At 44.2% G+C, this 25,749-nt stretch overlaps 2 protein-coding genes across 2 annotated transcripts; both read left to right on the top strand.

The window, feature by feature from the left end:
• Window positions 1-1,716: 1,716 nt before the first annotated feature.
• On the top strand, window positions 1,717-10,919 carry LOC146175737 (cystatin-2-like). Its single transcript, XM_084582107.1, has 4 exons — window positions 1,717-1,975; window positions 6,429-6,662; window positions 9,156-9,260; window positions 10,642-10,919. The coding sequence occupies exons 2-4, from the start codon at window positions 6,441-6,443 to the stop codon at window positions 10,744-10,746; spliced, it is 432 nt and encodes a 143-aa protein (XP_084438233.1). The 5' UTR covers window positions 1,717-1,975; window positions 6,429-6,440; the 3' UTR covers window positions 10,747-10,919.
• A 2,988-nt stretch (window positions 10,920-13,907) lies between these two features.
• LOC146175736 (cystatin-2-like) lies at window positions 13,908-25,161 on the top strand. Its single transcript, XM_084581198.1, has 4 exons — window positions 13,908-13,922; window positions 19,115-19,438; window positions 21,085-21,189; window positions 24,797-25,161. The coding sequence occupies exons 1-4, from the start codon at window positions 13,908-13,910 to the stop codon at window positions 24,884-24,886; spliced, it is 534 nt and encodes a 177-aa protein (XP_084437324.1). The 3' UTR covers window positions 24,887-25,161.
• The last annotated feature ends 588 nt before the right edge of the window (window positions 25,162-25,749 follow it).

Raw genomic sequence — 25,749 nt, 5'->3', positions numbered from 1 at the left:
AAATCTCAGAGGACATGAACATCGACAACATTGTTCGTTATGCATCACTACACATTATCAGTATTGAGATACGTATTCAGTAGTGCTGTGAAGGTGAGCGCGACTGCGCTTCTCTTTTACTTGATTTTACTTGCACAGAATGAATATCATTTGAGCTCCAGTAAGTTTCTAAGAAGTCTGTATGAATTTCTTTCGTAGCCGTATGGCTAATATTATGTAAATGCTAATGAGTAATCCACCTTGAGAGATCCGTGTAAGCCATGGTACCAATATCATTCCAACTTCGAATTGTTCATCAGTTTGATTTACCCTACCGTCTGATCACCTGACCGATCTGGTTAGCTCTGTTGTTAGAGCAACAAAACCGAACGTACAGGTGGTTGTCACAGGATCGAATTGCGGACCAGAACAACATTTTTCAATAAGGAGGATTCTTAGAGAGCTTTAAAGGGGTCAAAATTATTCTAGAACCCTCTGCGGTGGCGTCTCTCAAGGCTTAGCGCAGCCATGATATGTTAAACTTCACATTTCACAACACATCATACCACACTTCCTGTATTTGTAATAATAGTGGAGTCATATCTACCCGCAACACTATGCGCATTGCAGTAATCTATCACTCTGTCTGGGTGTACCAGAACCTTCCAAGAAACCAAACTTTCATCTACCACCCTTCATTCTCCTGTGAGGAGGCTGCCCTGTGAGGCTCGCATACGAGCGAACTGAAATTGCTGATCGAGGCGGTGCACTGTATCTGGTCAGTCATCAGGGCCCTGGATTTAGGACTCCGCCCATCATAAACGGCTATAGCTAAAACTAAATAACTGTGAATATCATCTTTTTCATTGCATTCCAGATTGTCAACGTGCATTTTGAAAAAGTATTTTACTTAGCATCCGCAAGGGAGAGACTCGGTTTTCAAGTTGTTCAAGTTGTAAAACCGCTGCTTTAAATTTCTAAAGCGCTTTCAGTGTCCTTTCCTTAACGTTTCTTTTTGTGTGTGCTTTTAAAATGACGTCCTGTCATCTACCCTAATTTGGGCATCCTGAAATTGTTTCAGGTGTTTGATAATAAATATGTATTTATTAGTCCCGACGTTTCATGATAACACAATATACTCGCACGCAGTATTCGTAACATATTCCTTACACTAAAATATTTTCTCGCTGTCTCAATCACGTGATTGCAAGTGAATACCCATCAGAGCTCAGTGATTGACGTCAGATAAAGCGACAACATATGGCAGTTTTGCAATCCTAAAATAACACAGACGTGTCATGCGCCATTGTGTATATTACAATAATGGCTCTCAAAAGTAGTACTTGTCGTAAATCCTGATCACATTGCGGATATTGTCTTGCGTTCGTCGTGAACCTTTCAGGTAAGCCACAACAACAAACCTATCATTGCGTTCTTTTCAAGATTGATTCTTTGCTATTGCCATAAAATGTAGTGCGCTTGCGCAGTGTTGCGAGCATTGCAGCGGCTTTGCGCGCTGCGCCCTTTGTCCCGATCTTTCGCCCCAGCACACGTCCATCAGCGCGTCTGCCGCACGGAAAGCAACAGCTGTCCCTGGGCGCTGCTCTCTCATATGCCGGCTCCAGCAGGTGTGTGTCCGGATTGAAAAAGCGTCACGCAGACGGGGTCGGGCAACAGCTGCCCGCTTGTATAAACGCGCACCCCTGGGTCGAGGGTTGCGCCTTGGGCTCTGGGAGGGAACCGTCAAAACAAAGCTGCGTCCGCCGACCCGCCTCGAAACCCAAGCGTCAGGAAGGTAGTTCCTGTAGAGCCTCTCGTTCAGGGACGTGTCAGTGAGATAAATAACCGGAGCAGAGATCGACAGTGAAGTACTGCTGAAGCCATCGTCAACAAGCTTTGTGTATCGATCAAAGAATGCGGGAGATGGCCCCTTTGCGGGCAGTTCGCGCAGTCGCGCACAGACCTCCAGGTTGAGAAGAGCTCCATCAGGACAGGCGTGAGTCTGATTTCAACTTTCCTTTCAGCTAATGCAAACAGGGTAGATTTTTGGCCATTTCTTTATCTGCGACAAAGTAAATTAGTGAACAAAAAGAGAACCCCCTCCCTCCCGCCCTCCCCCCCCCCCCCCCCCCTCCCTCGAGAACACAGTGTACGCGCGAAAAATGTATACGTAGGTCGGAGGTTATTGTTTATCATTTCAGGCAGGGCCATCGCAACCACTTAAATTATTCGCCCAAAGTCATCAGTAGACTGAAACTATAACCGCCTATGTGCGCTGCAGTTTTGACATATTGGTCACCCCCATAGTGATTAAATCAAGTAATGCGGCTACTATTACTATGAACCTTCTCGATCTTTCCTCAGCTTCATTTTTATTATTTTGCCTTAAACAGACAAACAGACAGCGCGCCAAATTTTATGATGGCTAAGACATTACACGACAAGTACCTTCCAGTAATTATATGCGTGGGAGTATTTGCAAATGTGCCTGGGCGCTTACGTTTGACACTGACGCCGCAGCGGCGAAACACTCCGTGAAAAAACTTATTGCCGCGTTTCTTCGCAGTACCACAGCGAAAAACCATCACAATAACGGGTCGCCTACTGCGTGTATTGACTGGGTACAACTTTAACGCTAACAAAATATACTCCCCATCAAACTGCGTATAATAAATCAGTATATTCAAATCAGCGGTTTCAACTGGCAAAGGCCTGTTCCAAAAAAGCTAAAACTTGGTTCAGTGTCACCACAGCTTTCGTGTCAGTGTCTGACAAACGAAATCAGGAATTCATTTTATTAAGTTTGCCTTCATGTCAAATTCCGTAATTACAAATGTCAAGGATAACCAAAACGCAATAAACCAAAATTCGTGCAATGCCCCAGAAACGGCTGATCTGGAGATGTTTCACTGATGGGATGGTAGCCGACAAGGACAGGCAAAGCGCAATCGATAGAACGAGCTTTCACTGTGTAAGCAAAATTTGGGTCAGTGTGTTTGAGGCCAGCTCAAGGTTTATTACAAATTACTGGCCGCTCCGCAACTCTCGCGCACTACTCTTATCAAAAAGAATTTCTTTTGTATCAGCTTTTTAAACAACCCTCTTTATCATGGGTCAGCAGCCGACGTGCGTGCGAAGGACGTACAATTCGTATCCTTGTCAGTCGGTACAAAACCTCGTTTTAAGCGCATGACGTTCATCAGTGACGCGGCACGTCTACTGTCAGATCCAAGTATGTTAATGACATCTCTTAAAAGTGACATCTGCAGTTGAATGAGTTTGAAGAACTCAGTTGTTTTCAATTGCGGGCCAGCAATGCAGCCTCGAAGCCAGATCTTTAAACTTTGTAGCATAAAATAAGCAACCTTTGTACGGATGCCAGCATGACTGATTTCAGCTGTGTTTAAGCGTGACTGTGTAAGGACGAGGTACTCGACTGTGGAACCTAAAAGCTAAGCCACCAAATAGATGGAGTTTCAAAGCTTTCGTAAAGAAATCTGGTAGAAAGTAAACAGCGTGTCATCAGCGGTTTTTTGTGTACTGAGTGTTAGTTTTAATTCTACAGGACGTATTGTTCTTTGTCATGGTGCTCGCATTATTAAGACGGTTGTATCCGGCACGAGCGTCGCCGCTGCCGCCATGTACGCCAACTACGCCATGGCCAGCCGGTGCAGTCTGGTACTTGCGTACAAAATATTTCTTTCTCAAGCATGAGTAATTTAGTTTCACAACCGAATGCTGTTTTTCAGGAAACGTGATGACAAAATTGTCACTTTCAGTGGGCGCAATCATTAGCTACAGACAACTAACGTCGTACAACCAGCTGTGACCAAGTGGTTCAAAGCCCAAGTACTTAACACTGGCTGCAGGACCACGTTCTAACCGCGACTCCCCCTTTTGGAATGATGCGAATGCGACAACGCGCGTTCGCTATGCGGTGTAAGTGCGCTCAATAAAGAACCAGCCTACGACATCTCGATAGGCCTGGCGACGCCTCCACCCATTTTCATAATTGAACCTGTGTGAATGTGTGATTCGTTGTCATTTACAGAACTTGCATATGTCACCATACAACTGCCAATTTATTGAATGCGTAGACAGGTAGCGCTTACTTGTATTCGCAAGGGGCTAAGAAATCCATGTGGGCTGTTGGCGCTGCTGCATCAGCCGCCATGAAGAAGGACTGGAGAGACACGGGAGAGGCCGCTCTTCTCACGTGATTGTAGTTAGGTTTCTAACGATTCTCATCACTAAATAGCCACCAAAGCAAGATCTTCGTAATTGGCCAGAACATACCTATTCGCGCATAGATTAGGTAAGTCCATCGAGTCCATCGGTAAGTCCATCAGTAGCACAGCCTTCGCAAGCCAATATTCTTCTTCCACCTATTCATCGAATAAGGTACGAGGCCACATGCCGATCCCTTTAGGACTGGGAAAATTGAAAGGTTTTACTCCGATATCGATAGCGTTCCTCTCTTCAGTTAGTTGAGGCGGGTGGGAAAACAAGGACCGAAGGAACTGCTGTATTAATACCGAGATAGATTTCCAATACGTGTCCTTCTTAGCTATATTGACGTATGCGATGGCTCTCTAGGAAAACTATGTGCATCACTACGTAGAGCTTCCCATTGGCGGTGGTGGTGGCGTCGAACACGTGAGTTCTCTTGACTCAAGCCTAAAGTGGAAAAAACAAAGCGAGATGTTCTTGGGTAGGCCTAGAACTTGTTTTTCTGCAGTTTCCTCCTTCGCATGGAGTTAGCGGTCGTTATGCCCAGCATTCTCGAGCTTCTTATTGCGTTCAGTCTCTAATAATTTATTTTATAACAATGATAAAGGAAAACTACAATTAAAAGCGGGTACTTGTTGCGCTAACTGGGGCAATTGATATGACTTTCGATGGTTTCATGTGTCGTCACAAAGTGATAAAAAAACAAAATTGTGAATTGAGTATAGGCCTATAGCAAACGAATAGACGACATAGGCTGGTAAAACACCAACATCTGCCCCACTTCGAGGTTTTGGGAAATATAGTGAGATAGGAAAACGTGTCCATGCAAGTAAAAAAAAAGCTAGAAATTATTCTATAAAATCTTATCGCATGAGCCATTGAAAGGCTAAAATGAAGAATATGTTGGTAGAAAGCATGCGCATGAGTCTTGTACCGGCGTGGCCAATTGAGTCAAAGAAGCTGATTCAATTGATCGGGAGCGCTAAAGAACTATGCTGAATTGGTGAGTAATTCGGCTTGGAGCGATGACTGAAAGAGAAAGCATGTCCCTCGGGGAAAGGAGGAGAGTCATGGATATCAGAAACCAAAGGCGAATACTGAGTCAGGGGCTGCACACTAAAGTCAAGGAGGAAAAAATGGGAGGTCAGAAGAACGTTTCACAGCTGTGATAGCATTGGTGATAAAAAGAAGACATGCGGTCAAAACCCACTGAAGATATTGACAACACTATGTCCTAAATGAACATGAATTCGAGCGGCTAGAAACTTCCCATAGAGTCCATGTATCAAGAAACGGGGGTTTTGATTCGTCAAAATTCGGGTGTTTTCAAACAGCGCCCGCTGTCATTAAAGTAAACTGTGTGCAAGTTGCGAACTTTCGGGTTGCTGAGAAATGTACAATTTCCTAGCAAAATATCTGTTGTAGACAGGCAGCAAAAAAAAGTATTCGATGTAACAATATTGGAGGTACTTAAGACATAAAAAAGCCCTTTTTAGGAGGCAATGACGAGAATTGCAGATAGCTTTCATTGGCTGCTTCTGGACGGCGCTACATCCGCAAATACCCAATAATTTCATACAAAAGTAGTCACTTTTTCAAATTATGTTTCCCTACTGGTATGAGTAACGAGCTTTGGTATGCACAGTACGAGCACCTTAAGAACGGACCAGAGAAGACAGGAATGTGTTCAACGTGAACCACACTATTCATCGGTTAGATGTGAACTGCCTGTAGATGTAAACAAGGTGATGTGTTAGACAGGTGACCGAAGAGTTTTTGAACTGTATGAAAGTATGAAACTTATTATAGTGGTCGTCTGTGTGTAATGATGGGCCCACTATTTGCGCGTCGCACAGTGTGTCATTAAGGGTACCTGCAGTCACTTCAGTAAGTATACTATGCGGCATTACGCAAGAACATATTAAGGCCGCTAAAACTGTAACAAGATCGCCGATGTTACAGTCAGATAGTAAAACTAAAAGAAGGTTTAAAATGGGCCCAGTAACATAATAAGGCACAGCAAATAGTGATAAATGCGTTTAAATTAAGGAAAACAGCTGTGCACTGTTCCAGAGTTTAAACACTGGGTTATAAAAGAGCCATCGTTCTCTAAAGTTGGCTATGTTGATCTTTTAAGGGAACACGCGGTCTAAAAAAAGAAAAGGAAGATAGAGGTGGTCCGTATGGTCCGCCCTATACATCTGGACAAATTTTTCCAGGGTTCAGAAGGAATGGCAGCAGTCAAGCAAGCCTGCCTTCTCCTCCTCTCCATGTGGGCAGCGGTGTTTCTTAACGCCGGCTACGGGAGATCAGCATTCGTCGGCGGCTGGCAAGAACAAAAACCTTACAAGGACCCCAAGTATCTCCAGCTAGCCCACTATGCCGTCTCTACACAAACAGAAAATCGAAAGGTGTACGACGCAGTTGTCAGACTCGTCAGCGTATACACGCAGGTTAGTGAGTCTGTTTCGTATATTTCACTCATATGCTGAACTTTTTTAGGATCTTGGCTGCACCCGACGAAATTGCTCAAAGTCATGCCATGTTCCATTTTGAGCGATCATCATTCGCTGTTTAACCGTTAAGTTTAGACAATACAGGCAATCGTTGAAAGATTATCATCAGCAGCAGCCTGACGATACCCACTGCAAGGCGAAGGCCTCTCCCATATTTCTTTAATTAACGAAGTTCTGTGCTAGCTGCATCCACTTGATCCCTGCGAACTTCTTAACCCCATCCGCCCACCTAACTTTCTGCCGCCCCTGCTACGCTTTCCTTCTCTTGGAATCCAGTTTGTTACCCTAAGCGACCATCGGTTATCCTCTATTCGCATATATCCTGCCCATGCCCATTTCTTCTTCTTAATTTCCACTAGAATGTCGGTAACTTTAGTTATTTCTCTGACCCACTCTGCACGCTTCCTGTCTTTTAATGTTACCCCTACCATTTTTCGTTCCATAGCCCTCTGGGTTGCCCTCAACTTAAGTAGAACTCTCTTGGTCAGCCTCCACGTTTCAGCCCCATAGGTTGAAAGATAGGCAATTTTAAAAAAAAATGTACCAGTACTTGGTAATAGAATGATATCTTTCGCAGGTTCAGCGCAAATAAATACACAATGATTACAAATTTATAACTGACGAATACATACAGATATCTTCAAACTGATCCCTCAGTTGGCACTTATGTGGCAATATACTTCGCTAGGTCTGGATATTTAAGGTCATATTTTGTTGAATGAAAAAAAAAAACTATACACCGGAGGTTCACTTTTACATTTGGATGTGGTCCATGAGAATTCGGAAAATTCCCTTAGCTGGAAGAAATTTTTTGAAGCGACTACTTCACTACACGAGGTAAATTCAAGGTCACTGCGTGCTTCCGATGACCTTCAAACAGCTTCGAGGTCAAATAATTGGTTCATAGGAAAGGAAAGGCACTGTATCTGCCACACTTGTGCTATGGACACCTGACCCATGCCGTAAAGGGGGAAAGTGGAAAAGTGGACGTGAAGGAAAGGTGAAAGTCAAGGTCACGGTCAAAGGTCAACTGTGGTGTGAAGTAGCTTAACGCATGAATAGCTGCGTGGCGAGACACATGATCGCTGACGTCAATGTCGAGTATATATGGAGGCGCGCCACGCGCCACGGCCGTAGCCACACCATAGACTCAGAGTACGCCAAGTTCAAACCAAGATGAACTTCTTTACTGATCAGCGGAGTCTCTTTATGTCCATAACCAAAGGAAATTCGTGTGCTGAATAGAAGGCTTTATTATGCGTAACCATACAACAGCTATCGCTTCATAATAGGTTTAGCCAAATCTAAACCACAGCCATTTCTTTGGTGTGTGCGACTTCTGCCAGGGCGATTAGACTGCCGATTTTATCAAAACATCTATAATTTGACACTTGTGATAACGCGAAAAAGAATTCTGGCTCCGTTTTCATGTGGTAAAAAGGATAATCACAGCACCTTCTGATTGATTGTTCTGCTCAATCAAGGAGTCCTTTATAGCAGTCTTTGAGTTCAGATTCGCATGTCCTAATCATGTGGTCAAATTTGATAGCCGGCAAAAATGCTTTAAATTCATTCACTGCTTATTTCTCACTTCAGCTTTTCACGTTGCCATCTATTAAGATCGCAGGTATCTCTGAATTAGCTTCTTCCACTTCTCGGCCGGTAAAAGGAGTTGGACCACTTGAACACTTTAGCCCTAAATATGAAATATTCTTCTCATGTATTGGGAACTTTTGGTAACTCACAGCAAAGATATGGACCAGCTTCTCAGAAATTTTGACGGTGCAGCGCTTCGCCTACATTTGGCAGCCCGCCTTCGCGATGTTCTTAGCAAGCAAAGATTCACAGGATGTTCTGAACACTTGTGTAAAAAGTTCAGCAAGTTCAAAATGGTACCAAGTCAAGGACACAATTCAGTCTAAATCCCGTGAAAAGGGGAATGAACTAGCTTTGTTGGTTCATGCAAAGTCCTGCCAGACTCGTTAATTTCGGGCATAATCGCATTGTTTAGATCTATAGATAGAGTTAGTTATGCGTCTCGCATAATTTAAAACATCAGGCGACGGAAAATCGGACAGGAACTGCCTGCAACCATTTGACGTACAATGAGAACACGAGACAAAAAGAACAATTAAAATTAAAGGAGTGTACCTTAAAAGCGTTAACTGTTGGGCTTGTTGGGGATCAGTCTTGAAATTCATCTTATTTGGCGCGAAAGGACAAACAGTAAGAAAGCAAGTACAACACAAGCGCTTGTATTGTACGTGTTTTCTTACTGTTTGTCCTGTATTTTTGAGCTACATAAGATGAATTTTAAGATTCAAGGGGTAGGAAGAATCACAAAACATAGAAACAAATGTACGTTCTAACATATGCGTATGCAGACAAGATCAACAAACCTTGACTCTAGCTTCCTTTTTTCACACCTAGGTCGTTGCTGGAGTGAACTACAACATCACATTCACTGCGGCTAATTCAAACTGTGTTATTGGGAAGGATATGTACACAGCGAAGAAGTGCAGCCCAGCCGGACCGGTAAGGACCTCTGTCTGCGTGACCTAACTTTGGTAGAAGCGGTTGGCAAACAAGCGAGACTAAAAACAACTGCTCCTCTGTAACGGACTCTTTGCCAAATAAGAGACGCGCTTTTATTTCACGAAAGGCAAACTATACAGAATGCAGTATCTACTTTATAAGTGTCTAACATCGTCCACTGCACTGCACCAGTAACAATACACAAACAATACACAAACTCCAACCAAAAAAGGAGAATTTTTCCACGAGAGGGGAAAAATGCACAACTGGTAGGAGGTTGCCCTGAAAGGAGAAGGTTATTGTGTGGGCTGAAGAGTGCGAAGCCTAGCGGTAGTCCTATGCTAGAAGGACCCGAAAGGCGACTACAGGGAGCAACCACAATGTCACAGCGAGGCTGGAGAAATGCACTACTGGAGGGTGAAAATTAAAGGCGCACAAGATGGCTTGAGAGTCAAGAGGGCAGTTGAGAACGAAAGACAGGCGGGAGCTTAAAGTAGACAGTCTAGAAGTACTTCAAAGAAGAGGTCGAGGAGGATCCCGCTCAGTCTTAGCCGGTTGAAGGGTAAGATGCCGCGATGAAATATAATTGTACAGATAATAAGCACCCACATTCTCCCCGAGGTGAGGTCGATGAGGTATACGGTACCGGCAGGTATTCCAGAAGCGGGCGCTGTTTTACTTGATTCTTAAACCTGCAGGTATCATGCCAGAGTCTCTGCGATTACAACCAAGAACTAGGGAAAGACAGTCAGTTGAAGGATGGTTATGCGTGAAAAAGAGTAGGCTTTAGCTGCATATTTGAGTATGCGCATCTAACCAATTATTTACCTCACCATGTTGAAAAACAGTAGCAGCTGAAGAGCTGCGCTCAAGTTTCGCATTATCAAGTGCCATAATTGTCGGCAAGTCTTTTTAGGCATCATACTCCAAAGAAACGCCTGCTTCCTGTTGACTGATATTTAGGGGCCCTATCAGCCACATTTTCAGTCTTTATTCGTAGTCTAGATGCTTTAGCACTACCTAACGGCCAACAGTTTCCGGTATACTGGGCTCTACGCTTCTTCTCCCCTGCAACGTGTGCGCACAGTGAAATATTTTTTCCTAACTCTACATTTCGCATGGGTCAAACTCATAGGCGAAAAATTAGACCGGTAAATGAAAAGTAATGTGGCAACCTTTATTTTGCGCTCTATGAAAAGCTTGAAAGAAAGAGTTCATGGAACAAAAAAATGCCAACCACTTTACGTGCAGGCATTTTTCTTTTCATTTAATTTAAAATAACGTTTTAAAGTACTGGTCTAAATTTCAGGCACAGCTAAAGCTTCGTGAAATCGTGGCATCTACCTTAATACTCCCTTAACGCCCCCCTAATATTTTTCAGGTCAACAAGCTTTGCTCGACAGTCCTATATGTTGTTCTGTGGATGAATACAACTCAAGTGACCAGCTACACATGCTCCCCGTATGGCAGGGGCAAAAGGCACTGAGATCAAAGTGGCGGGCAGCACTGAAGCTATTGCCATTGAAGAATCACTTCTGGCTTCCAAGTTCAAGAGCCGAGCCGTAATGAAGAACAATTTGTAACATCTTTCTCGGTTGATAATTTCTTAAATTGTTGCTCCTTTTGGAAAAAAGCTCGAATAATATATAATAACTTTCAATCTGGCGTTGCTGATTGCGTCTGCCTCATCCTGCACTTACCACCCGTCCCCTTCAATGGCTTAAATATTATTATCTTAGACCAATCTCAACAGCGAGAAACCTAACCCATTGTTTCGGTCCGAGCGCCGGCTGTTAAGTCTGGGTCAATAAGCCATGGTGCTTGCCGAGTCGGTTAAGCATCTTTAGAACCATTTACTGCAATGATCAAAGCATTGGACGAAGTCAGATAGACAGCTCCTGTATATTCTCCGTATTTGTATCTTCGCAGTTCCCTTTTATGGTGACAAGCCATTTTAAATAAGCGAACTGGGTTTCTGCCAGCCGAAAACTAAACAGGCATTTGGGTATGTGAGCTCGCAGGTCGACTTAAGCATCTCACAAGCCACTTCCCAACCGCGAATGCAAGCAACACATGTCGGAATCTCAACATTCGCCGCCATGTGAAAGAGCGTAGAAATAGAAGCAGCAAAAAATACCGACTGGTTATGAGCAATATGTCTATCGCAGAAACAAACCTCGAATTTACGAAATGTTTCATGAGCAAAACAAACGGCTTCACTTGCCTAGCTCTATGAGAGCTCTGGTTACTAGCTAATTTGCGTAATGTGCCGGTGCTTGCAGGGCAGGGCCCACTAGCATTGTATTCCGGTCGCAAGTACTTCTAATATATGCACAGACTCTATATTGTCGCGCACTACCTATAGAAGCCAAGCAGCAGCCTTCTCCCCGATACTCTCTGCCCTGACAACTCCTTCAAATTCCTGACATATATTTCGCTTTCTATGCAGACGATATCCCTCCGTGATCATGCCAAAGTGATGAGGCCACCATGGCGACCCATCAACATTCAGCCCTCAACACAATTGATACATGCGAAGAAAAGAGGCCTACTCTGTCCATCCTCTAAATCCCACATCTCGAAATTAACTCCCTCAACTCCCTCCATCAACAGACAGGTGATTCACTTGGTAACTCAAATCAGTGCTATGACTGACTATGCTCCGAAGGAGCACACGACTATCTAACTAAAGTCCTCCAGGCTCAACAGACTATTTGGCTCATCTGTCAAGCCGCACATCGAGGAGCAGCACTTGAAGGTAGCAACACCCTTCGCCTCACTCAAGCATACGTTACTGCCAGAGCCACATACTCTCCGCCCTACCTACCCCTGAGAAGTAAGAAACGCGATCGAGTAGAGGCCTTACTCTACACGTGCACAAAAACACAGCTCTGTGCCTTCCGCTCAGCACATCTGCACTCCGACTGTTGAATATTGAAGCCCATAATAGCTATGAAGAACTCCGTAAGGCAACGCTGAAAGCCCGGACTGCCCGTCTCTCGCGTAGAACAGTCGCCCACTGCTCTCTTCTCTACACATATCGCGAATAGGACTCCCATGAGGAAGAACGTCCCCCACTCTCCTGCAATTCATTCCCAAGTTCTGGAAAAGTAATATTTTCTTATCTGGGTAAGATTTTTTTTTTTTATCGAAAAGTGCGCTAGCTCTAAATCTAAACAAGGGGTTGATTCTGTGGCGAAGTACTCGGTGAGCTTGTCTGGCTCACCGTGTGTTTCACGTGTGCTTTTCACAGCGCCAGCAAGTCTCGCCACTTCCTTATTGCCTGCACCAGGAAACAGGAGGAAACTCAAGCACCGCGTATGCTTTGAGCTATGTGCCGTTTCAACCGAGGCTATGTCGAGGAAGAACCAATCCACAACATAGACGCGTGGGAGCTACGCGACCGCGTAGCGCGAATCTCAAAGCGGATATCTCGGCATCTGCGCCGGTGTTACCGAAGTGGAGATGCGAAAGTCAAAACTCATAGCCCACAAGTGGCCCCTCTGCCCGGTCATTGACGGCTAATAACGATCCGTTCACGCCTAGGAGGCGTGAAGAAACGGCGGGCCGACACCGGGTAAAAACTCGGAAGCTCTCGCGAGGGGAGGACGCGGAAAAATGCTGTGCATTCTAGACGCTTATCGCTTGCGCTATCGCAAAACTTTTATGTGCTCAGAATTAGAGTGTCCGTCCCGGCTCGGCCCGCCCGAGAAAAATATACCTTCATCCGGGCCCGGCCCGAGCCCGAAGGCTTCCGAGTGGCCCGAGCCCAGTCAACAAGCCGGACTAGCCACAGGCTTTCGGGCCTGCCCGTGCACATGCACACGCTCTCGTGCCCCCAAGGTATCCCATATTTCAAGAACCTAACCGCAACAGCGCCTGAACTTCAAGCTAACGCCGCCAGCGTGCGGCTCTAATGTTCACCCTAAATATCAGCCTGCACTATTGTTCTGCCACAATAGGAGGGCTGCTATAATGCGCACTGTCCTCTCATTATTCTGAAATTTTGCAACCCACCGTATTTTGCAGCAGGCCCATGTTCGCATCTTTTGCTTAATCTGGCAAACGAATTGTAAACACAGGACACAGCCCTCCTACAAATAAACAACCTCCACCACATTCTGAAACACTTTACCCGTACAAGCCACGGACTTAATGAGCGCAGGTGTCACAAGATTTCCGAAGCAACCATGTTCTTACGAGTAACATATACTTATCTGTACCACCATCCAAATAAAAATCAACTGGATACAATTATGCAGCCATCCACTGAAGCTTATGCACTAAGGTATGTGTACCGGAGCAGGCATGTATTTCAGTCCACGGGCCGCGTTCCACAACACATTAGAGAAGACCAGCGCGCATCCTTAATTTAAGCATCACCACTTGGCTGCCTTCCTTAACTGTCAGGCCGTACTAGAAACTTGGACACGGCGCGTCTCACCTCTCACTAATCACCGATTTTCGACCTCCGTGCTACAACCTACCTTGAGTCAACATCCTCTCTATACTCCGAGAAATGTGCTCAAAGAGGGATTCAACACGCCGAGAAGCAATAGCATGCCCTATCAAGATTATACGAGTATGTTATGACTTACATTTTACAGATACACCTTTCGGTGGCTTCAACGTTACAGCATCATCTGTATGCCTCCGCCATCGGTAAGTCCTAAGCCCCACCGTCGTTCCTAATCTGACCTGAGCTGATATAGAAATTGCCGAGGCGATCGTGAACCACATTCATCAAACTAATGCCATCGCAATGCTCACTGACAACCAGAATGCCCTCTGTGATTTCGCAGCCAACATATTTCTGATCTAGCCGAATACACACTTTTACCAGCACCCAAGCATGCACGCCCTTTTGAAATGGGTTCCCGGTCAACAGGAAATAGGAAAGAACGAACGAGCTACTGTCCTCACTGCTGATGCGTATGTGAGTAACCTTTTATTATGGCCATGTTATTCTAACCCGTTCCAAGGTATCTCGTCTAAACAACGTTGCTGCTTTAGCAAAGCCCATGTTGTGCATGTCGCTGGGATGAAGCACTTCATCCAGCAGTACACTGCTTGATTTTTCCAGGGCTTCGCCTGCGACGGAATGAGTGTCATGCGCTACCTACTGGCGCCAAAGGAAGAAAAGAAAAAATAAGTGAGGACAACTAAGCTGAACATATTGTTGCTAAACCGCTGGGCTGAAGCTAGTTTGCCATCTGTAAGCAGATAGTGTTGATACATGTAAACTTGTGTCTGTGAATGTTCAACAAATTATTAACTGCACCATGTCGCAAAAACCGGATCTCTGGAGGATATACAGGGGTTCATGTGGGCAGGCTATCGCATTCATTTTCTGATGCCGCTGTGCACCGCATTTAACTCGTGTAATGTATCAGCATCTTCTGAATTATTTTTCTGTGATTTCTTGCAGTCTAAACGAAGTTATAATCCTTGTATGCCACGATTTCTTGATAAAGCGGTAAACATTGTAAGGACAAATTAAAACATTGGCTTTCATTTTCTATTATATGCTTCCTATGGCTAGAGGCGGCATGGGTAAAGTCGGGGTAATAAATAACGTCTAAACATCGAAGGCTCGCACACCCTGTGACAACATTTTGGAACTAAATTATTGCGCTGTTCAAGTGCAAGCTATCAGAGACCTTAAGTGTCCCTAAAGAGAAGAAATGGGAACCTGTTATGATTTGTACGTTTTACCTGGACGGGACCCGAGTACAATAAAAAAATACAGGTATATTCCCGACGAATAGGAAATACTAAGAATATCCATCGCATGCTTAAAGAAAAAAGACAGGTTGTCGGCACGCAATGTTCAAGTATGTGTATTGTATGCAATGCACGCTTCTAAAGACAAACTCCATATACTGTTTTTCAAGTAACCATGAAACTTTTCTTCAGCACATGCGTTGTCTTTTCACATCCGCTCTAGCACCGTTTCCCACGCATGAGCTGTTTCCATATTTACATAAATTTTGCAGTGCACATGAAAAAAACTGAACTCCGTTGAAAATGGCGAAACCCTGCCACAAGGCCTTGAAATGCATTCCTGCACTAAAAAAAAAAAAAAAAAAGGAGAAACTTGTGCAGTTTTTTGGATCAGCCTCTGCGTGTGCAAAACGATAAAAAAAAAAACATGCAAATCCTCACTGCATGCCCTACCCGGATTCCTAGTTTGCCACTGATTGTGCACCTACCGCACTACCCGGTTGTTTGTCTGGGGACGACATCAGCAGCCGACGCACGCGGAAAGCAGCGGTTACTTCAGGCATCGTCGCACAGCCCGGTTATCTCGCCCAGCAACCACGCCAGTCGGCGCCCGTACTGCTTCGCTGCTTTTTTTCAAACAGCTGACATCGTGCAGCTGTGCGTTGCGTTCCGCACTCGGGACACGTGCGGGCGGAGACATTTGACGGCAGAGAGTGTTATAAAGGTGCAACTGGACTGCTTGACATTCGATCTAGAAAAAATACTGCGGTCTGCCCATCGCCGCCAGGGTGCTTTAACATATAGGCGTAAATCCAAAGCTGCTCAAGGACGCCCATGTCAGTAAACACTTGTACTCACCTTTACAATATGGTAAGTTTCACCGTTCTGCTCCTTAACCATTACCTATGATATTGCCCAGGTGACATTATAAACAAAGGTAAGAATCAAAATCCCGAAATTAGTATACTTTAGCAGTAAACGCTGCACAAATTTCTTGCCTTGCCAAACATTACGGATGTTTCCACAATATTTTAAAGCTATAATTTATTCACACTGGTTTTTTCAGGTAAGCATACTGACTAGCAATATAATAAACGGCAGAACCGGTGTGAAAACAATCGGTACGTTCTCAAACGAGAAATAGCAAGAGATCAACGCGTGCTTTTTTTACTGCGGTCTCGTCCAACGTGGTATCTCGCTGCAACAACACCTTGGGAGCAAAACTCCATCTGGGATCATTGTTTTCGAGTGGTTTCAACTATCCCCAGGCGAACACATTGATTGTCTTTATATCAAGGAAGCACTGAAGACTATGCATTGATTGTCTATATCAAGAAAGCACTGGAGACTTTCCATAACCAAAAGTTAAATTTGCGTGTCGTGCTTGCGGTTGTCCAGCACTTCAGCATTTCATTCTTTCGTGTCATCTTGCGTGGTTCAACTTTTCTCGGCCCATCAACTGATCTAAACAGCAAAGATTTGATGCATCCTTCTCCACGTTCTGTGGTAGTCGGTCTCATAATTGTGCTGACAAGCAACGTCAACAATACCGTCTTTTTCTGCGCAGCCAACATAACATTCCTTGTAAGGCGGAATTATTCGGGATCTGTACCATGGAAGAAACATTTGCAGTCTCATAACTTTGTTTTGTTTACTGGTGTGTACAGAGGGACCACAGCATGTGTAGCATCTGAGGCCAACATTGGGCTAACCAATTATTAATATCATTGTGAATACTAACGCCTCTCGCATGGCCTTCCAATGAGGTCTTTATCCTTAAATCCTCAGCGCAGATACCGAAACCATCATTATCGATCGCTTCTATAGTTAACGTCACGCTTAGCGCGAATATCTTTAGCACTAATTTGCAAGCAGCGAAAATGAGGTGTATTTTTGGGAACTCGTGGGTGGTCGTCCCTACTCCTCGTACAATCCAGAAGTCTTTAAAAACTCAAGCAGTTATTTTTTTAATATGTTACTATTGCGCACGTAAAAGGCGAACATTGGACTAATTTCAGAACTTAGAATACTCTAACACAATGCAATATTATACTGAAAAGTGTACAATTGTTCGTAAGTCTCATTTAGATCATTCCATGGCCCACTAAGGTGGCCAGGCGCACACTAATATCTTTAAAACGTTTTAAAACGCGCCGTGATTCAGTATGTCTAGAAGCTAAATTTTTTTGTGTGTGCTTCAGAAATATGTTCAAAAGAATATTTTTTATACGAGCATACACAGCTATATGCAGGGCACTGACAACTACTAATGGGCCGTGAATGCGAAAGTAATATTTGCTCATCATGAATTCTGTTGAGAGGTTCATTTACCACTCTACATATGCGTAAACTTGTTATCCCCAAGCCGCACAAGCGCGCTTTGCGTACTTCAGCTAACATCATGTCTGGCTGGCAGCCCAAAGATGATAGGTTCGAATCACGCCTGTAACCCAAAATGCTTCTTTGCAAATAATTATATTTACATAGTTACATAATTGTAGGCATCGATTTGCCTTTATTTTGCATTGCACACCATGCTTTAATCCCTTTAATTCCATGCTTCGCGTCATCATTGACGACATTGTCGTGATGTGTTTTAAATTCACGCGTGAGATCATGTGGCTGTGACATCATTTCAATTTCGAAAAGTCAACTTTTCTGAACATCGGATTTCATTGCCAACGAACCCCATAATGTTTTTTCATTACAATCAACTCCTATGTGTGCAGTCTGTTCTGTGTGATACGAAGCTTATGCATAACGTACACGACTTTTCGTGTTTACTATCGAGTTTATTAGAATTCAGTTTTTCTTAGCTACTTTGTCTCTGGCAGGATCAGCCTCGAGATAATTCTGCTCGCGTCACAGTCTCAACTCCTAAATTTAGCTGTCAGAGTTAAGGAACAGATACCTAATGCAGCTAGAAGGCTACGCACACACACGCCCACACTAGTCATAAGCTTCTGTTGTAAGCATTTCTAGTTCTAGACCAGTGTCTTGAAGGAATTTCAGAGAAGGGCTTGAAACCTGCTTGCCACATGACTGATTTCTGTGCTGTTAAACGATGTCTTGAAGTGTGTGACATTCTTTCCATCTTGAGGGATGCAAATAGGACACACCTCTAAGCGTTGTAATCTGGGCAGCACATAATTTAATGCCGCAGAGTGGCCAGAGTTTTCTTAGTCCCTTCTTCACACATGTTGCTAGGGTGGGAGCCAAAGAGACGTAAAATAGTTAAGAACAGTTTCTCTGAACAATGTCGTGTCGTCTTGAGGAACCTTTCTTGACGTGTCCGCTAGCAGCACCCCTACATATGAAGGTGCAAACTAGAAAAGCAAAAAGTAGATTTTTCAATGTAAATTCAGCATCAAATGGGCCCAAGTGAGCATCAACCGTATACGTTTGGATGCCCAAGCTCGAACCTTGGATTATGAATCCGTCCGGATGACAGCAGGCTTAGCCAGAAAAGCTTCCATAATACTACCCATGTGCAACGCATCAGGCCGCCAGCTTTTCTTCGTCCTCTTAATGTCCCTGCCTCGGCGGCTCAGGGGTTGGGGCATTCGACTACTGAACACAAGAACGCCAGATAAATTCCGGCCGCGGCGACTGCTTTTCAATGCACACGAAAGGCAAGGCGCTTCTGTATTGCGCGATGTCAAGGCGCGTTGAAGAACCCCAAGTGCTCGAAATTATCGAAGTACTCCACTACGGCGTCTCTCCTAGCATCAGTCGTGTTGGGACGCTAAACCCTATCAATCAGCGCATGCCTCTTAATGCGGACATTCACTTTTGATGACCTGCATGCCCTACAAACTGTCTCTACTGCCTAGTCTCGTGGGCTAGGGTCGTGAAGCTGGGACTATTACTGAGCAGCTCGATCTTTACAAGGACTGAATAAAATAGTAGGGCCAAGTAAGGAATAGTCGGGGACTAGGAACTTGTTCTGCAATAAAAGTAACCGCTAAGGATGGTAAAATGAAGGGACCTGCAATGGTCATGTGTATTCTTTACAGAATACTTGCGGTAAAACAGCAACTCTTGCAGTGCGCTCTAATACCTTCTATTTAAGCTCAAAGTAATTACTAGCGTACTAAGTCAGCCTCTTTCCACCTGTACTGTCATGACAGAGTCGGCAGATTGTGCATTTCAGAGCTTCCACATGGAGATGCTGTCTTACTATTCCCAACATTCGTACCTTACAGAATGCGCTTAACAGAGCCCCAAGAAGGATTTCGGTGGGACAAGCCGCCTTCATTCTCCTTGTCGCCACGTTGACACCCGCGTTTCTTTGCGGCCAGCCTGCCAACGCAGCACTGGTCGGTGGCTGGACGAAGCAGGAGCCTAGCAGTAACCCCAAGTATCTTTCCCTAGCCCACTATGCAGTTTCCCAGCAAACACAAGGCCGGGACAAGTACGACACGGTTTCCAATCTCACAGAAGTCTACACACAGGTTGGTACGCGCGTGAAGGCTTTGCCGCCCGGCCGCAGTGGCACTGTTGTTAGGATGTTCAACTGTTGTACCCAAGAATGCGAGATCAAATCCGGTGCTTTGTTGTTTGCCTCACATCCACTTTTCGATGAATGCGAAAAGTAAGGAGCCCGTCTACTGTCCGATATCAGTACATGATAAAGATCCTAAGGCGGTAGAAATGTCCAGAGCTCTCCACTACAACGTCTCTCGTAGCCTGAATCGCATTGGGACGTTGAACCCCACAAACTAAACCAAACCAACTGATGGCTTTGCTATTATAGCGCTTTGCTACGTCGCAGGACCAGATTCGTTGGATTCTGGCGGGGAAATTCCAGGTAGAGAAAGCTAAGTGCTAATTAAAGCTTAGGCACTCAAGAAATAGAGCCAAAAGAAAGGCAAGGCAAGGAAGTTATCTGGGCAAATCCGATCTGTCTACCCTAAATACGAGAAGGCGGTTGGGAAAGAAAGAAACGAAAGAGGCTTGATGGGGCAAAGTTATCTAGATGGTGAGAACTATAATGCAGTACTGGCGAGCCGCTTGGCAATTGTGTTGCAGATGCTCCAGCATTTTTCGTGCTTCTTTCAACGCGTCGGCGTAAGTGAGGTCCAGATTAGCCATGTGATATAGCCCAGCGATCTATGAACACCTGCACCGCCAATTTGGCTCGCAGAGATCACAAACATAGCACATAAACAGGGTTATCTTTTGCACCAATTAAAATACACGTACTGCCTAAGCGTATTTTCGCGTCACTGAAACATTGTTAATTACCAACAAATTTTGGATCACGGCGCGTGGTAACATCTATCGGTAGTGATATTCTGAAGGCATACCTTCAAAATATCACTACCGATAGACGTTACCTCGCGCCGTGATCCAAAATTTTTTTGGTAATTAACAATGTTTCAGTAGGTTATTGAAACAATTTTAAACGTAGCACTGCGTTTGCAAACTTGAGGCATGACAGATTCCAACAACATTACTAGTAATCGTTGCAGATGCCAAGGTATTGACCGAGAAGTGTGAAAGATACTGCGTGGTTCCTTTCCTATATGCCATCTTACTGTGGGAAACGGAAGGTACATTAACACTTGCCACCGAAGGCGGTTGTAGTGGAGAGAGGTCGTGAATGCGGACGACAAGTTACCTGAGTATTATTTGCCATTCAAACCCTGTCAAGCCTGAAGGCTAAAGGAGTCCAACAGTTGTTGCGCCTGCCCTCCACCCCCCTTCAAAAAATACATGCTTCTTTTCGGAAGTGGATCATTAGGAGCTACAAGATTTTTTGAACAGCAAAGACTTTACATATTAGCACTAGCATTTCGCCAAAACTTGGTTCTTATACGCACTTACCAATATCATAATCAGCATTTATGGAAGAAGCACAACAGCAGCGACATGCAAAGTTAAGAAACAACCACTGAGGCTGCACTAGTCCTCCAAGCGTTTTACTTGTTCTCGCTATTCTCGCTATTTATTTATTTATTTATTTATTTATTTATTTATTTATTTATTTATTTATTTATTTATTTATTTATTTATTTATTTATTTATTTATTTATTTATTTATTTATTTATTTATTTATTTATTTATTTATTTATTTATTTATTTATTTTCAACCAGGTCGTGGCAGGCGTTAACTACAAGTTGACCTTCACTACAGCGCCGTCAAATTGCACGGTTGGCCAAGACGCTTACTCTGCCCAGCTATGCGTTCCAGTCGCAGAGGTGAGCTCGCATGGTTTCCTTCACATGAAAAAGAGAGCAAGCGAAATCTTTTGTTCAACAAGTCCTTAAGACAGTTCTCGAAACTACGTAGCTGCCACACAAAGGTTATTTAACCACTCTTTTTTTTTTTTTTTGCCTTTATACAGATAAGACAATAAAAGCTTTTTTTTTTTTTTGTAGCTGAAATGACCTTGTTGCTAACTTGGCTTATGTGCTCATTTATTTCGAATATTTCATAGTATTTATTACCCTGGTTTAACCAGAGCATTGTGCATTAGTATAACAAATAAGCACTCTTTCTTCTGTTCCACAGAGTTTTCTTCTGGTCGCGCAACGCTCATGAGGCATTTCAAATTTCAGCGCAGAAGTGACAGCAGATTTTTATCTGCGCGAATGGAATGTACACTTCAGTATTGAACTCATGCGCACCTCTCATTACTAGCCAGTTCTCACATAACATATAGTGGACAGGGCCTGAGCTCATTCTACCTCCGCGCCTCGTTTAAGCAAAGATGCGCGAGTGCACAGATGCGGTCAGTGTACGTTGCAACATGCTAGATGTGGTCAAAAAATTCTTCACCAAGCGCTTGGTGCTCCCAGGACACAAAAAAGAAGTTTGCATTTATGCATGCGTTGAAGACATTGCAGCAGTGCATATCAAGTAACTCCGGCAGAACATGAAAAGCACTACAGCAACGTCAACTTCATGTTGCACGTAACGTTTCACTAAGCTGTATTTTTTGAACTCGAGTGCGTGCTGCCTACCAGTTCGCTCGACTGCACTCGACCGGCCAGAGTAACCAGGTCGGTATAATCGAACAGGCAAGCCAACCTTTTTTTTCTGATACTCCGATTTCGATAAACTCGTTTTGACCGACTAATTGAAGCGTATTTCGCGCAACTATCGAAACAAGAAGGGGTAAATGACACATTAAACATCGCGTTCAATGTATATGTGTGAATGCGTGCGTGCGTGCGTGCGTGCGTGCGTGCGTGCGTGCGGGGGGAGGGGCGTCTTGGTTTGTGTATGCGTGTAAGTCTTGTTATTGCTCAGCGGGAAATAAGTGCGCCGCTTACATACATGTGTTTTTCACGTTTGTTTTTCACAAAAAAAAATAAAGTTCTATGAATTCTTTACTGATCACATTCTTACTTTTGTGAGCTAACTTAATTGCTCTAAACCACCGCTGACACAAGCAGTTAGCGCAATTAGCAAGTGCACGTGCTCCGTGATTGTTCCTGACTGATACATCGTGCTCACTCACTCTTTTATGGCGCGGCGGCCCGTTTGACTGCCGCACATACGTATGGGAGTATTGGTCTAGTAACTATAATCGCAAAGTCTCCTGTGCCGTCGCATCTAGCGTAATATTTTCTGTCATCACTCGGAAGGGATTCATGTTAGTAAAATAAGGCAATGCGCCGAATAAAAATGGGGGGAACCATTAACGACCGCTGTGAGCAATAAAATAGCGGATTTAATTGCATATTCGTCTGTCTACATCTGTCAGCTGCTATTTCAAGCAATCAACTCATCCAGCATAACAAGGAGCAGAAATTGGAAGGAACGTCTACATCCTGTTGCATAAATATAAAAAGGCATATTTTGTTGACTGAGCAGTTTATCTCCACACTAAGCACGTGGGCGCCCTAGACACAGCGTTCTGAAAGCACTAAACAGTTCTAGCTCCTTTGTACTCATTTTTCGTCTCCAATTTATCGTGCTCGTGTGTGTTGTGGAACTCTGTTTTCCTTAAGTCTAGAAATAACTCACTTTTCCTGCATAAAACATTAGATAAAGTTCATATCCGCGTTGTATTTTTGTTTTCTTTCTCCGTCGCCACATTAACCCCGGTTAGTAGCAATTATGGCAAGGCACGTCATATTGCATCAAACTAGGGGGTCAGAGATTAAAATAAAGCAATCTACAAGGTGCTAATTCTACTTATTACCGCAGCGCAAGAGTGTACAGGGTTTATGTATACTGCCGCGATGACAGGCGTTACGCACTCCGCAAAAACTGAATGTGGAGGCCACTTTTCCTAACCGGCTTGCTTATGCCTCTCTTTAAATGGCACGCAGACAACTGCATAAACCACGTGCATCAGCACAACTTCGATAAAACTACTGGGTTTTTTTAGACGGTCGTGTGTAGATACTGAAAACGCTATTTTATCTTTTCTTTTTGTTCTCTCTTGATGCCTTGCTCTGGCTTCAATAGTCACGCGCAGTTCCTCAGTTTGAGCCATTTTATCATGATTCTGTTTTCTTGATGCCTTGTTTTGGCGGCGAGATGTGCAATTTATTTAAATCAACATATTTTAGGGCTTCTTTTTTTTTGCAGCGTTTTATCTATGATATACATCGTCATATAAAATGTAGTGTCTTCCGCAATAAACTCACTTGGTAGTAGGAGTTCTTTTTATTCTTCTTCTTTCCTGTGATCGTGTCCGTGCGCCGTTGTAATAAGTTAGGTTAGCAAAAACATAAATCGATTGCATAGCCATTTCTTGCCGGACTGGTTAGTCGATTGCGTAGTTCCTTCTTGACAGGCTGTTTTTGACCGCCACCAAATGGTGCCTTTATTGAGGACAAAATTCTGCATTATAACAAAACGAGTGTTATTGGAACAAATAGCCGAACTAATTATCAGCGTAACCGAGTGAGTGAGAACCTGCTCAACGCCTGATGACCAGTTCAAGCTGATCCATAGAGCGCTCAAGACAGCAAAGCCTACTGGGGCCCTAGACTGAAGACCTCACCCAACCGGGAGAATTCATTCTGCCAAAAAAAAGTTTTTTGTTAATTCACGATCGAGCCAGAGAGTATTTCTCAGAAAAGAATTAAGAAGAGTCATGACATCTGCTCCGATCCCTCGTGGTTCTTCCTTCTCTTCACCTAAGAAATTCTCTTTTGTTATGAAAAACCTCAAGTGTGCTTTGTACCTGCGCATAGACACAAGCATCACTCAAATGCTTTCGCTTACGGCAGTATCATATTTCGCATAAGGGTGTATCGTAGTCGGCCTTAGAAATTTTTCACACAGAGCTATTCGCTAAGCAGAAACATTGCTCAAAAGGGCAGCGAGGGCAACTCCATTCAATGCTAATTGTAATTAAAAATATACTGCATGGTTCTTTCTGGTAGTGTAGGTGTTTTGCTGTACAGCAATAGATGCACCTGTTGGTTAGAAAATTTTACTTCGGGTGTGAAGAATATTCTACGTCACTTCGTTCACACCCCTGACGTCAAGTTCGAAGTGCATCCATTGTTGCTGTTTGGAAATGTCTGTATAACCTAACCTTAGGAGGCCGCGAGAGAAAACAAATAATCGTGACATGATTACAGTTTTCGTGCGGAAACAGCCATTACAGGCGATATCTGCACTTAATTTTTTTTTTTCACTTTCCTCAGCGGAATAAGAGGTATGCTTTAGAGCAAAACATCACGTTCATCGTAAGAAGGAGGTAATCGGTTGACGAAGACTGTCTTCAAGTTTTCTTTAATGTCTCCTTAAATAAAATGTGCTCAATCATTTTCATTGATTTCCTCAATCAAAGTTCTTGTAACGAAATATTGTACTCTTGTGTGCGTGTGTGTGACTCAGGTCAACGGGAGATGCACGGCGGTTGTCTACGAAGTCTCCTGGGCGAAGACTACCGGGCTCACAAGCTACACGTGCTCTCCCGTCAGTTAAGACGAACAATAATGAAAGTGAGCCGACAAAAGTTCAAGGACGCTGATGCTCTCGACATCTACCGCACAAAACTTCATTGTTTTTTGTGTGTTTTTCGGGGCAACTTCTGTAACAAAATCTGCAATTGCTTTGTGTCTAAGTTATGAAAATAGCATGAATAAAACTTCACTGCTGGGTGTGTAATCATTCTACTTATAAGCGCAAACGAAATATTCCCGCAGTGTGGCATCTTCTATCTAGCTCACTTACACCAAAGATTCGTGTCGTTTCCAGTATAATATTGCACCTAGCGTTGCCAGGTGGCGCATGACTGAGGTGTGAAAGGAGGACGAAGTTGAAGAGGACGACAAAGTGTCGCTTGCACGTTTGCGTCTGTGCTGCTGTGTTCTTGTGTCTGGGCTACCCCCTGCTATCATTGGTATCCTTAGTCACCGTGTACGTGACATTCTGGTGGAGGTGCGGGGTAAAAACGATCGCCTATGCAAGAATCTCCATCTACAAGACGTCGCGCCAGCCCTGTACCATCGCTCCAGTCGACGGCTCCAGGGACTGTCTCCGCAGTTTCAGCCAGCACCCGCCGCCATGGCATCTAGTGCTCCTGCGCAGCAGGTGACGGGCCTCGCACCGGCCTGTAACTACACCTTGCAGGCCCCTCGGGTACCGAAGACTTTCCATGGGGACCTCTTTGAGGATGTGGAGGACTGGTTCCTTCAGTTTGAACGTGTCACTGCATTCAACCAGTGGGACGATGCTGCCAAACTAAGGAACGTCTACTTCAGCCTTGAGGACGGCGCCCGTATCTGGTACGAGAACCGAGAGCAAGCTTTAACTTCGTGGCGGGAATTCCGTCGTCAACTGCTCGA

The sequence above is a fragment of the Amblyomma maculatum genome, chromosome 10, assembly GCF_055883805.1.
Source record: "Amblyomma maculatum isolate TAMU_Amacu chromosome 10, ASM5588380v1, whole genome shotgun sequence".
In the NCBI taxonomy this organism is placed as follows: domain Eukaryota; kingdom Metazoa; phylum Arthropoda; class Arachnida; order Ixodida; family Ixodidae; genus Amblyomma; species Amblyomma maculatum.
Note: the sequence above shows the minus strand (reverse complement) of the source record. Positions and strands in the feature narration are given on the sequence as shown.